Raw genomic sequence first — 15,048 nt, forward strand, 5'->3', positions numbered from 1 at the left:
GTTCGAGCCCTGCATCAGGCTCTGTGCCGATGGAACGGAGCCTGCTTCGGATTCTGTCTCCCTCTCTCTCTGCCCTTCCCGGGCTTGCGCTCGCATGCTCTCTCTCTCTCAAAAATAAAAAAACATTAAAAGAAAAGAAAATATGTGGTCTGTTTATATCTGTTAGATGAGAAATAATTGAGTCAATTCTTGCTAAAACAACTGAGAAAGCTGAAGCATTAGTAAAAAAAAAAAAAAAAAATTCACCTGAATTTCTTTAAACTTAATAATCATGTTATATTACAGAAGTCCACAGTTTGTAATATCATGTTTTATGGATTATAATTTTTTTATACATAAAATAAAAGTAACCTATCATTAATAGTAACAGGAAGTTATAAACTTATTTTCTCAGGAGTGGCTAGGGGTACTTGTAAACTTAGTAATACTTTAGTTATTTTTTAATTATTTATTTATTTTGAGAGAGAGCATCTGAGCAGGGGAGTGGCAGAGAGAGAGGGGGGAGAGAGGGACAATTCCAAGCAGGCTTTGAACCAGCAGTAGGGAGCCTGATGTGGGGCTAAAACCCATGAACCATGAGGTCATGACCTGAGCTGAAACTAAGAGTTGGATGCTTAACCAATAGAGCCACTCAGGCACCCCAGTAATACTTTTTAAAAAATTAATTTTTTTATTACTGAAGTATAGTTGACATACGATGTTATATTAATTTCAGATGTACAATGAAGTGATGTGACAATTCCACACATTACTCAGTGCTCACCAGAATAAGTATGGTCACCACCTGTCATCATACAACATTATAGTAATATGTTTTTGACTAATCACTTTTGCAACCAATTTTTTAAAGTCAGGAATGGTGGAATAACTAAAGTTCATTGCCTTGTTGGCAAAAGGCTATGGTAGATGTTTACAGTGCGTTTTTATTTATTTTATTTATTTATTTTTTTTCAACATTTATTTATTTTGGGGACAGAGAGAGACAGAGCATGAACGGGGGAGGGGCAGAGAGAGAGGGAGACACAGAATCGGAAACAGGCTCCAGGCTCTGAGCCATCAGCCCAGAGCCTGACGCGGGGCTCGAACTCACGGACCGCGAGATCGTGACCTGGCTGAAGTCGGACGCTTAACCGACTGCGCCACCCAGGCGCCCCAACAGTGCGTTTTTATAAATGTAGCTCTCTTAACTGTTTTTCAAAATGTAGCTATTACATTTTAGCCTAACTTCTGCCTCTCTTGGCCATTAAATGATAAGTTCACTAAACATATCCACAGGTTACATCCATCAGTTATATCCTTAGGCCAAACAAAAGAGGTCACCTAACTCACTTTTGGTCCCTTAGGTAATTTACTCAGGGTCCCATTATCTGACCTCAAAGTCAAGGTTATGAGAGAAAAACACAATGTAAATCCCGGCAGTTTGGAGGTGAATTAAAAAGCTCCCAAGTCAGTACTTCCCTCAAATGTTAAATAATTCACTGTGGCATTATAGATACAAGCCTCCAGCAAAAGTTACACTTGAACAATTAAGGAAGCAGGAGCCAAACAAATGACTGCAGGGGTAGAGAAACAAATTAATGGTTTCTCATAGTACTGTGCTAAATTACATTTTCACATTAACAAGTATGTAAAACGCACAAGCATCACCACCGACTTACCAGATTCAAGTTTGATTACAGAAAATAACCTAGAACAACCCACCAGGATTATTTGCTAAATGTAACTGTCGATTCTATACACTTGAATATGAAATCCATTTATATTATTTATAAAGTTTTTATACTCATAATGTACCACCTACTGTTTTGCAAAGTTCTTTTACAACTGTCCATATTACTATGACCATCTGCCAAATGTGCTCTGTTCCTGTAAAGGATCAGAAGGTGATGCAGCTGTTTCTTAGTTGCTAGATAAGAAATTCACAACACAAGGTCACATCACGGTGCACTGTGCGCATACAGATACCAGCACCTGCACAGTATAAAGAGTATACACTTTAGAGCAGAATCAGGATTTAAATCCCAACTCTATCACTTTCTAATTAGAAGATTTTAGACCAGTCTTAATCTCAGTATTAGATTATTTTTCTGTAAAATGGGAATGATTCATTTATGCAACAAATATTTATTGAACACCTATTATGCATCAAGTAGTACTTTCCAAGGCTTATTTTAGGATGAGAGAAAATAAAACATAGCTGGTGTTCATCAGAGGTATGTATGGTTAACCAATTTCAAGAGCAGAGGCCTGACCAATTAAATACAGTCAAAGTCAGCAGACTGAAAAGCAACAAAATTCCTAAAGGCAACAGAGATACATGGGACACAAGGTGAAAATGAGGTCCATTTGCTTTCCAGAGACTAACAGGTTATCGGTACTTATTACAGATCTTTATGTATTTTCTCTAGTTAATTTAACTGATAAACTCAGTCAACAACTTTCTATAAAACTCATGGCATAATGTTTGAGCTCTAATTCAAACAGATTGGGGAAGGACATAGATGTATAAAAGATTTGCCAAGTTACTTTCCATTCAGAAGTTTTGCAAAGACATACAGGCATAAGACTGTTTTTGGTATACTAATTTAATGGATAGTCTAACCTATATGCGACATAAATTCTTCGAATTGGATGAGAAAAGCTGAATGGAGGGGCTCCTGGGTGGCTTAGTCAGTTAAGTGTCCGACTTTGGCTCAGGTCATGACCTCATAGTTTGTGAGTTTGGGCCCCGCATCAGGCTCTGTGCTGACAGCATGGAGCCTGGAGCCTACTTCGAATTCTGTGTCTCCCTCACTCTCTATCCCTCCCGACCTTTCTCTCTCTCTCTCAAAAATAAATAAACATTAAAAAATTAAAAGAAAAAGAGAAACTGAATAGAATCAAGAAAATAACATGAAACTTGGAAGAAAAAGTACTGTAGCTGAAGCCTCAACGTTTCTCATTTGTCAGTTGTGCCACCTTGAAAGTCTCAGGATGTTTGAATCTCAGTTTGGTCACGAGTAAAATAAGTATAACGACATCTCTCATCTAAAGCATTTTGTGAGGATCAAATGGGATAACCATCATAAAAATGATCAGGAACCTACAAAGCACTAAGCAAACATAAATTATTTCACAGTGAGTAGGAACTGAAAATGACACCAAGGTATCCCTTCCAGTGAAGATACTTGTATGGATAAATGGTAAAAGGTATACAAAATTATCCTGACCCTGGAGGAGGGGTCATCTGTAGCCACGATATTAATAACTTTGCCTGCTTGCTTGTTAATGAGGAAGGATTATCAGACTTCTTAGCTGGTAAGCAATAGTCATCTCTGAATATTATATAAGAAAAAATGTATGGATAAGACTACTAGGAATAAAAAAAACCCTTAAGGTATGGATCAATTTTTAAAGTACATCTGTAAGATATATTAACCATAAGTCAAACTTCCTAGAAATGCTTCCTTTGGTGAGGAAAATTTCCTTGTCACCCATGTTTTTAGGATGGTTTTATTTATTTTCATTTGAGAGAGATACAGAGAGAGAGGAAGAGAGGGGCAGAGGGAGAGAGAGAAAGAGAGAAAGAGAGCGAGAAAGAGAGACAGAATCCCAAGCAGGCCCCGTGCTCAGAGACATGGGGCTCAATTCTATAATCCTGGGACCGTGACCTGAGAGGAACTCAAGAGTTGGACACTCAGCCGAGTCACCCAGGCACTCCTGGAGTGGTTTTAATTTCACATGCCAAAGTCCACCTGCACAGGCTATCCAGAGGCTCTCTAGAGCCTTTTAATAGTGTCACGTACAATACCAAATTAAATAAAGTTATTGTTGATACACTGTTACTAAAAATATGCAGCGATTTAAAAAAATAAAACTGAAAATTTTAAGTTTGTTTTATATGTAGCAAAAATGACTCATACTCATAAATTTTTTTTAATGTTTACTTATTTTTGAGAAAGAGAGAGAGAGAGAGAGCATGTACTCTCGTGTGAGCAGGGGAGGGGCAGAGAGAGAGATGGGGACAGAGGATCTGAAGCAGGCTCTGCACTGACAGCAGAGAGCCCGATGTGGGGCTTGAACTCACAAATGATGAGATCATAACCTGAGCTGAAGTCAGATGCTCAATCAACTGAGCCACCTGGGTGTCCTCTCATAGATTTATTGTTTAGTCTAAACATATGAGAGAAGAGAAAAAAATTTCCTTTTTTTTATTAAAAAAAGTTTTTTAATGTTTATGTATTTTTGAGAGACAGAGACACAGAGCATGAGCAGGGGAGGGGCAGAGAGAGAGGGAGACCCAGAATTCGAAACAGGCTCCAGGCTCTGAGCCGTCAGCACAGAGCCCGACGCAAGGCTCGAACTCACAGACCGCAAGTTCATGACCTGAGCCGAAGTGAGACACTTAACCGACTGAGCCACCCAGGTGCCCCAAGGAGAAAAAATTTCTTATCCTAAGTAACTTTAGTAAAAACCTCTTCACCATAAAAAGAAGCATAATAAAATAAATGATGCAGCATTTGAAGTATACTACTTCTCCTAAAATGATAGCTGCATCATTATTTTATAACTAGGTATCATTCTGAGTAGGTTTAAAACGTAAATCCTAGAGTAAATCTCTATAAAAATACAATGATACCATGATACTCAAGGAGAGGTAGTCATGCATAGAAATTTATCTTTTTTAATTTTAGGGAGAGAGCACAAAGGGGGTTGAGGGGCAGAGAGAGAGAGAAAGAGAGTCTTAGGCAGGCTCTACCTCAGTGCAGAGCTCATGGCGGGGCTCAATCCCATGACTGTGACCTGAGCCGAAATCAAGAGTCAGATGTTTAATTGACTGAGTTACCCAGGCACCTCATGAATAGAAACCTATAAATGCCCAGAGTAGAAATGAAAGTTTTCAACACAAATGTACAGGGATTTCCCAGTTATACATGGAGCTGCTAAGTCTGTCAGACTTGTTAAGAGCAATAAAATTACATTAATAAAAGGTGGGGATTCCTGGCTGGCTCAGTTGGAGGAGCATTCGACTCTTGATCTCGGGGTTGTGAGTTTGAGCCTCACACTGGGTGTACAGACTGCTTAAATAAATCAATAAGTAAACTTTTAAAAAGAGAACAATAAAAATGCATTTTTAACCTTATATAATATTTTAATCTATCCTTGAATCAGAGAATGACAAAAAACTAAATAGTGATTTCCACTGACCACTGTTCAGTAAGAGGAAACACAATTTAGAGAGCGATGTCAAAAGACTAAGTTCTTCTTACCATGAATAGATCCCACTGACCATATCATAGTTCTGACATGATGCATTCATGCTGCTGGGCCCAGCTGCTTTAGAAATAAGTAACACCACCAAGCCCCTCAACTGGAGGTTATGCCGGCTCTCATGTACAAGCCCCCTGCCAACAAAGAAAGAAGAGGATTAACATATTTTCACAGAATCAGTCAGATCAAGTTAGGAAATTGCTACCATTCACCTATACTTCCAAAGTCAGAGAATGGGACTTGTTCACAGAAACAGAATTGGGGGAAGAGCTAACAGGAGGAAGCCATGAGTTCAGGAATCAACTAGAGAAACCCAGGGCTGGTTTTAAAAGCGACAGTCTCCAATTGTGGGACCTAATGATCTGGCTTCCTCCTGTTTCTGGGTTTTCCTACGATCTGTACCCTACATCTCACAATCTCAACCATCTGCTCAACCCACAGTTTTAAAGTGCTTTATGGTAGCTGACAGCAACTGAAATACAAATTGTATGGCTTAGATGAAGTGATGTTATTTGGTGATGATGGTGGTAAGGGAGAGGGGCAAAAAATGATTTCTGTCTTCACACGTAGAGAAGATACTCAGAGAATTAAAGTGACAAACTCAAATGACTTAAAAATTTATTTGGTAAGTAAAATGGAAATGTATGCCATCAGCAAGTGTTGCCATTTCCTATTATTTATGGAAAGCATTATCATTCTAGACAACAATATGGCTTTAACTTAGCATGTCATTTTATTTTTGCTATGAGTATTGAATTTCCATAATTTTTACTATAACTAAGGCCAGGAATACATGTTTTTTTTTGTTTTTTTATCTCCAAGTATTGCAAATGGGTGTCACACAAGAACTAAATGGCATCATCATCATCATCATCATCAGAAAGAAAGAAAGAGGAAGAAAGGGAAAGAACGAACGAACGAAAGATGGACAATATATTATAATAAATTAATATTTAGAACAAAGCTCATGAGCACTAATCAAATAGGTATTATGTACATGTTATGAACATAGTTCTTGAATGTAGTGAAACAAGGATTAAAAGTTTGTAATATAATACTCCATTAAATTATTAAGTCTTCCTTCGTAAATTCTGAACAAAGAACTAATTTAAATTAATATAGCCAAAATTAATGAGTTAGTTCATTACTTAAGGAAAATTTTTGCCCCTTTGCCTTCAAACAAATTTTTAAAAAGGTCCCCTTTGTACCCTCATTGGTTTCAAAATAAGGCAGAACTTCAGGTTCTCTGAAAAGGAATAGATATAGCTCCTTCTCTAATTATATTTCTCCTCAATGCAGTAAGTGATCATCAGCAAGTTTGAGGCTTAGTAATTTTTAAAAAGAAGTTCTAATTTCCTAGGGAAAAAAAGTTAATTTACAGCCATTGTTATATCACAAGAGCAACAAAGAATCATCAGAAATATCCAAAGCTCTTCATTATCATGTAGCTTTCTACTTAAAATCCTGTAGACCCGAAATGCAGGGAGGCTGGGAAGCACTCCATTTTGGAACAACTAAATGTAAAATGGGAGCACTTTCTAAGCTTTTTGCTTTGAATTACAAATTTTAACTTATGCTCTTAGATCCTTATTAATGTATTACCAAAGGTGAATTCTTCCCTTCTTAGATGATAATATTAAAGAGAAGGTCTGAATTGGCTCTTAATTCTAGAAAGGGAAAAGAGGAGGGTGATGCTGTGTGTGAGCCTGTGTTTATGTTCTGAGGGTTGAGTCTGGTTAGGGATGAAGATATGATGACATGGTAAGAACTCTGAAAGGCTTACTTTTGAGAAAAGTTAACTAAATCATGCTGATGAGACACCTGTGGCAACACTTTTGACATCTTCAAAGTTCAGAGACAGGACCTTTCACAGGAGACACACACAAACAACAACAGCCAACACTTATACAGTGCTTCACATATGCCAAGAACTGTTCTAACAATTTACTACATATTAACTAAATTAATTCAGGACAACTCCAAGAGGGAGGCACCACAATTACCCTGATTTTGCAGATGAATAAGGAGAATGAGGCACACAAAGAGATCAAGCAACTTGCTCTTAGCTGGTAGGCGGTAGAGCCTTGATGAAGCAAAGACGTGACCACCGTGCCAACTGGCTCTACAATCTACATACACTCTTAACCATCATGCTATAATGACTCTCCAATCATCTTCAGCTCATATACAAAAGCTACTTACTAAGTCAAATTAGAAGAGTGCAGCTTTAGAAACAAGTTTAACAAAAACTCTTCTCCCATTCATTAGCTGTAGGACTTGGAGACCATTACCTCTTCTATAAAACGAGGTTAGCAATGCTTACTTTCCATAGTCACTGTATGGAAGAGGCAACATGAGTAAAGTATATAACATTGTGGAAGCACATGGTAGATGATCGCATAGTCAGAAAATTACATTCTCTGTCCTTATTACTTTTTTGCCACCTATTTTTTCTCAACTCGTATTTTTTCTTTCTTCTAGTCCATTTCTCCTCCTGTCTCTCAAAGCCTAGCCCATTCTACCCACATACATAATCTCTTAGAAGTTTCCTTTCCTACCTCCCCAAATAACAAAAGTTAAGGAATTCTTCCCACACACCCCCAACCCCTGCAAACATCATATATCCCTGAAACACTTGACACTTTTAGAACACATTCTGAAAAGGTCAGGAAGAGAACCTACAGTGGACTGGCTAATAGAAGTCAAGAGAACAGTCAGAAAAGCACACCTTCTGACCACTAATTTTCATGCAAGTCAGTGGTTAACAACCAGAGAATAGATGAACAGCTTAAGTAAATTTAAAAACTGCTTTCAAACACTTCTTTAAATTTACTTCATTAACACTCTTAATAAAACAGTACTAAGATAAACTGATAATGTCCACAGCTCAAAATTAGCTCACAACCAGAGAATAAGAAATTTTGCTCCTGAGCATAAAAAACCCCTAGGATTCTAACTTTACAGAGATAGTATGTTTCACATAGTCCAGGCCTGAAACAGCATGAGCTCTTAGTGCCTCTCTTCAGGATGGACACCAAACAGCTAGAACATGTCTAGAAGATGGTGAATCCTACACTACCACATGCATGCCTCAAGAAAAAGCTACAGATGCTAGCTTGGAGAATGGCAAAGTTGGCGTTCTCAAATTTATTGGGGCAAAAATGTAATGAATGCTTACTGCATGTTAGGCATAGTACTAAACAACAGTGGAGGGCATGATGATGAGCACTGGTGAGCTGTGGTCTCCCTTCTTGTGGATAATACAGTCTGGATTAATAATCCCAGTAAAATGTGGCATGAGCTACTCTAGGGGATGAGCAAGGACTGAGGGAGCAGAAAGAAGGGGCAACTAACATAACTGGGAGCAAAAGAGACCTGAGACCTAAAAGATGAAAAGGAGGTAGCCAGGGGAGGTAAAGCTGGGAGGGGAAGTGAAGGAAAAAAAAAGTGTTCCAAAGAAGAAACAGTACGGGTGAAGGTTTGGAGGAAAGACAGGAGGACACAGCTATTTCCAGAACCGACATGGCAGGAGCACAGCGTGCGAGGGGAAGAGCAAGGAGAACGAAAGTTAGAGGAATTCACGAGAGCTGTCTACTATCGGAAAGGGCTCCTTCTGTCTGTAGAGGAGACAGAATTACTGTAGAAACTGACATTACTGGATAGAAAATATGGCAGGACAATTTTGACTCGACATGAAGAAAACACGAAGTAGCCGCTGGTGATGCTGAGTCCCTCGTTAACAGAGACGTTCAGGAAGCTGCACAGCCTCTGACGTATACCTTAGAGAGGAGCCTGGCCTATGTGACATCTGAAGTTTTTCCTTACTCTGGGTTCTTTATGGTCTCACCTCACTTATTTAATTATCCAATACTCTACAATATGTACAATAGGTGTAAAAGTTGGAAGAATCCTTTATTGTCATCAAAATTATAATGTCATGAATGAAAGCAGTATTTAGTACCTCATAATCTTTATCACTAAAGTCCTACAGAACTGTGTTCCTTTTAGCCAATGTAAACAAAAACTTCATCATTCGTTCGTTCAACTAATACAGACTGAACCCTTTCCATACATCAGGCGCTGTGCGAGGCAGACGTGCAATGACAAGCTAAACCGGTCACAGAGCTTGTGGAACTTGCAAGTGAGCGGAAGAGACTGGAAATAATGAAAGAATCATGAATAACCACAAAATTACAACAGTAACAAATGCCACAAACGAAAAAGATGGTACTGTGAGGGCTTATAATAGGGGAACTGACTTAGCAAGCAAAGTCAGAGGCTTCCCTGAGGACACGATGACTGAGTTGATACCCAAAGGAAGAGCAAGGGATGTAAGAGGGGATGATGGGAAGAGAACAGAACAGAGGAGTATATCTGCTGCACAAAAACAGGTATATGTGAGGCTGAGAGCACCGTACGAAATGAGGCTGGAGAGACAGGAGAGACCACACAGGTCAAACAGGCCATGGTAAGACTTTTGCTCTTTACCTAAAGAGCAATGTGAAGCCATGGCAGTATTTTATTAAGCACCTGGTGACATGATATTTAAAAACAAACAAACAAACAAACAACCCCAGAAAATCCTGTCATCAGTGGAGAAACGACTTGGTTGGAGGGGAAAGAAGGAAACAAAGTGGTATGAGGAAATCAGTTAGGAGGCTTTTGCAGTAGTCAATGAGAAATATGGCGGTAGCAGGGTGCCTGGGTAGCTCGGTCTGTTAAGTGTCTGACTGGCTCAGGTCATAATCTCACAGCTCATCAGTTCGAGCCCTGCGTCAGGCTCTGTGCTGACAGCTCAGAGACTGGAGCTTGCTTGGGATTCCATATCTCTGTTTCTCTCTGCCCCTTCCCCGCTCATGCTCTGTCTCTGTCTCCCTCTCAAAAATAAACATTTAAAAAACTTTTAAAAAAGAAAAAGAAATGTGGGGGTAGCATGGTTGACAAACTAGAGAAGTACCAAATCTCAAGTAATATTTCAATTCAATTTCAGTAGATGTTGGATACTATGTAGTCCTAGAAAATTAGCTAATTAATATAGGTATAGCAGTACTTTTAAATTATATTTAAAATATTTTATTTTTAAATTATATGTTATAATAAATATAATTTACACCCAGAAAAGTCTGTACCTGAATTTTGGAGGTGGGGAGAAACTTGGCCTCCTCCAAAATTCTGCCCTAGATCTATAACAGATGAACAGCAAACATACACTAATATTCTAATAGGTACACAATTTCAAGGAAATAAGGACTGAATATCAGGTGAAACTCTGTGCACCCCAGCTCTGTTTCCTTCTCACATTATGATTTCTATGGCTAACTGCGGTTTTCACCGCATCGTTGAATCTTTCCATAACTACTGGCCAATTTCTCTTCCTTAACCCAATCCTGTAAATATTTCAAGTCCTCAAATCGCAGCTATGGCACCTTTCCATATATCTTAAATTCCATTTCTTCAACACATTATGTACCAAACATGAGACGTATACAAAGAAATAAGTGGTGTAATACAAGAGCTATAATAATAGGTTCAAGATATGGTTAAATTGAATAATCCAAGGAACAGATATCAAAGATAGTAGAGTAACAAAAAGCTATCAGTACATGGAGGAAGAAAGAAAACTGCTTCTTGTTAGAGGAGCAGGTTTAGGAGCTGTGGGGCTACCCATCTGGGCACTATGTGAAAGTGAGCAAGCCCAGAAAAAAGACAGCCTAAAGAATGAAGGGCCTTGAAAGTCAGGTTTAGAGCTGTGACTTCGTTCTGCAGGCCATCTGAAGGCAGGGATGGTTTGTCAGCAAGGGAGTAATGTGATCAGAGCTAAAGACTAAAACTGTTACTCTGGGCCTAATATTGTTACTCTGGCAGTAGCATGGTGGGTGCAGTGAAAGGGAGACAGAAGATTAGTTAGGAGTAGCTTCTTCCAATAGTCCAGGTGGGAGATAATGAGGGCCTAAATCAGGGCAGTGGCAGCAGGGATGGAAGAGAAGAGCTGAGCAATGGCAGCAGCATGGAGGTGGAACAGGCTAGTCTGGCCAGCCGACTGCATGAGGATCTCCCCCCTCCGCATGCAGCGAAGGAAAGGTAAGGGCTGAATGTGAGGTTCAAACCTGTTTCCTGGAGATGATGATGCTAACATTCACGGGGATTGGAAGAAGAAGGAGAGTTAATGGGGAATTAATGAGCTCAGTTTTGGACATGTTAACTTTGAATGCAAGAAAGGCTTCCAGATGGAGATGCCCAGCAGGCAGCTGGAAATGCTGTGGCCAGAGATTTGGGAAGCATCTTCAAAGAGGTGATGGCTGAACCAGTAGGAAGTGATGGATGAGTTTTTGAGGAGAGAAAAAAGAAAAAGTAGGAAAGAGAAGAGAAAAGGAACCTCGGAGAATTCCTTTACTTTAGGGTACTGAGGAAGGATGAGTAACCAACATGAAGGAACAAAGTGTTTCCACAAACAAATGAGTCTCTACAGATACCCAGAAAGAAGTATGAACATGTATGCACAGTGGAGCAAAGAACTATAACAGAGCAGTGTATAGGAACGAGGGCCAGTAGTTGCCCCTTCTGTTGGCTTTTATGGTACTTACTACAAACCTCTAGTTTTGCACTAAAAACACTGATAAAAGTGATAGAGATGAACACAGACAAACAACAACAACTACAACATGCTATAATGCCAGGTCCGTGCTGTTTTCTGTGCATATGCTCTAATTCTCACAAAATCCATGCAAGGTGACTGGTAACATCTCTTCACAGATGAGGAAAATTAGAAAAAAAGGCTGAGAAAAGTGAAATAATTACTAGTCACACTAGTCAATTAGTCATGGAAGCGCCAAGATCTAGATGTAATTTGGAGCTCAGAGCCTAGGCTCACTAATGCTTTACGACCTAGCTATTTAATTATTTGCTCACAGGTACTACCTCACAAACCTGTGAGAACCTTGAAGGGACTCAGGCTCATCATCTCTGGATGCCCTGCACCCAGCAGAGTAACTGATATAGAACAGGACTCCAAAAAATACAAGATGAGAGAATAAATAGCTTCAAGAAGTAGAACAGCAGATTCTCCATCTCACACATCCCACCCAAACAGCCCCATTACTATTCCCGACTTTCCTCATCTCCCCTGCTCTCCATTTGCTACATTCAGGCATTCAGCTCCACGTATTGAGTCCCTCTTCCTAAATCAGAGTATATTCTTTAAGAGTGATAGCCACACAGGAGAAAAGCCCCCACATATTCTAAAAAACAGGCTGGGATTTTAATGCTACACTGAAAAGTTACTGTATTGGAGAATTATACCACATTGAAGGACTTACCCCTTAAGTTTTAAATAGAGAGAAATCAATATATTGGAGTGTTTATGTGTTTTGTTTCCTCATTTATGAGAAGTGACTGAATTCACTGCTGCATCAGTGCCCATGAGAGAAGGCTGTCCTCACTTTGAACAGAAGGTAGGGATTAGTTCCAGATGGAGAGCTGAGGTAGGACGGCAGAATTGGGGCACAAGAGAAAACTTTTGAGATGTATGCTCACGAGTTCAGAATTCTCACTTATGCCATGATCCAAATCACAATCTTTTGGTACATTTACAGTCAAATATTAAGGAAACAATTTACTACCTACAAAGAAGGGACCAGCACCCTTGGGTCAGCTCAAAGCACCTCAAAATAAGGGAAAGATCAGCACTGCTCAGACCTCCACGAGAATAACTCCCTCCAATGCTAACTCCTAGAGGTATAGAGTTTTACTATTTTATTATCCCACTCTTAATATATCCAATTCCAGTAAGTCAATCCAAAAAATGTAAGCATCAAAGATAAATGTCAAATCTAACATACATGAAGTAGGTTGATTGAAAAGATTCCTAATAAGTCTTTGGGACTGTGACTGCAATCCCTAGTTAAAAATTTTTTAAGTTTATTTATACACAGATGACTGAAACAAAAGGATCAACTACAATGTGCGCAGTTTTTGCCAAAGAATCACAGAAATACTCTGATCTTTCCATTTTTTTTAATGCTGATTACAACCTGCTAAACTGATTTTGTGACCCATTAATGAGTTGCAACTTGCAGTGTTTTGAAAAATAGCGTTTTAAGTCATGTAAAGTATGTGACATATAAAGTCAAAAGAACTGGAAATAAAATGTAAAATTAAGTAGAAATAGAAATATCACTGTTTAAAAACAAAAAAATCCGTCCGTATACAAGAGCAAATTTAGTGTTATAAGAAAGCATTACAATTTTTTTAATGACATGGAAAAATACTTAAAATGTTAAATGAAGACAGAATATAAAACTGTATATATAATATCTCAACTATGTTTCAATATATGCACATACATATGCATATAAACAAGGCCAAGGACAAAAACTGGAAAAAAATATGGCAAAATTAATCTTTTAAATCTGGGTATCATTATATAGGTGTTCAATATACAGAGTAGCCTTGTATTTTTCTGTATGTTATAATAGTTTGTTTAAAAAATGAAAAGAAACAAGATATGAAGCAAATACCCCTAAATGGTAACAAGCGTTAATCAACGGATTTTTAGGTTAAGGGTGATCTATTTCCTAAAATGCATAAGAGCACAGATCTCTTTTTAAGTCTGGAGAAAAAAGTACTATATTTTAAGAATAACAGAATTTTAGGAAGGCAGATGACTTACTACATTATAGTTGTGTTTCTCATTTCAAGAAAAAAATTTAACCCACGTTTAATGAACCCCAGAGTCCAATGTTGGGTGCCTTGTGGGTTCTCCTATTTCACCTTTAATTTCTCTAAGATTTAGACACAAGGCCAATGTTTAAATGGTATCAAAGAAGTGCTGTTACAATATATACATATATATATATATATATATATATATAATTAGCAATTCAATGACAGTAATATTACTCAGTTGTAAAAGAAAAAAATTAATACTCATGAAAATTGTTTTAAAGCACTATAATTTGAGGGAGACTAAAAATAGTCCACATGTCACAGATTTTTATGTAAAATTAGCAGAAGAACTGGAGGTTAATTTCCATTGACAAAATGACCCAAATTGTATTATTCCTGCCATATCTATCCTGAGACTAAACTGCCCTAGACTTGAAACAACTTTAGGGCCTGAGGTGACCAGCCCTTAGAATCTGGGAGCTGTAGCAGTCACTGACATGGCTCGAGGGCCACATGCACATCCCACCCGAATTAAATCCCTGAGGGACATCAGGGCCAAGGAACTGGCTTACCAAAGTCCTCCCAAAGCTGCAATTAGGTTTGATGGGCATGTGGCAGAAGTCAGGCGCTGGAAAAAAAGGAAGCAAGAGAGAAGAGAAAGTAGAATGGGGGTAGGGCACAGGGACTGTTGAGCAAGGGTAGAAATCAAGCCAGGAGCTTTTCAGAAATGATTACTGAACACCAGTAGTTTAATGATACGTGACTGAAATAAAAGACAAGTATAAAATAATGCCATAATTGATCAAGTTTGCAATAAGATATAGGCTGGCCACCTTGGAATTAAACATACCACCAGAAAAACAACAACAATGCACAAAGACTTTCCCACTCAGATGATAATTGGAGATTTATTTTAAAATACCAATGTAGAAAAATAGGGACATTTTAAAAAATAATATTTTGATCACACCGAAAGCTCTGTTAAAATGATCTCATACAATAATTTTTACATACAGACCCCTTTTGTTCACATTTTTAAACAGCGATTTAGTGTGGAAGCAAAGGAGTAGAAAAATCAAGTGCTGGAATACAGGCATCATTACACTACACAGACACAGGAGACTCCCACTACCA

General features: G+C 38.5%; 1 protein-coding gene across 3 annotated transcripts in view; it reads right to left on the reverse strand.

Moving 5' to 3' along the window:
- PDSS2 (decaprenyl diphosphate synthase subunit 2) overlaps nucleotides 1-15,048 on the reverse strand; it is a 293,765-nt gene that overhangs the window by 175,997 nt on the left and 102,720 nt on the right. For all 3 annotated transcript variants that reach the window (XR_006717454.1, XR_006717453.1, XM_045499185.1), the window contains exon 2: nucleotides 5,250-5,384. Coding sequence is in view for 1 of the 3 variants with exons in the window: in XM_045499185.1 (XP_045355141.1) it covers nucleotides 5,250-5,384 (135 nt within the window). In the remaining 2 variants the exon portion in view is untranslated. The remainder of the gene's footprint in view (nucleotides 1-5,249; nucleotides 5,385-15,048) is intronic.

The sequence above is a fragment of the Leopardus geoffroyi genome, chromosome B2 (assembly GCF_018350155.1).
Source record: "Leopardus geoffroyi isolate Oge1 chromosome B2, O.geoffroyi_Oge1_pat1.0, whole genome shotgun sequence".
NCBI classification, from domain to species: domain Eukaryota; kingdom Metazoa; phylum Chordata; class Mammalia; order Carnivora; family Felidae; genus Leopardus; species Leopardus geoffroyi.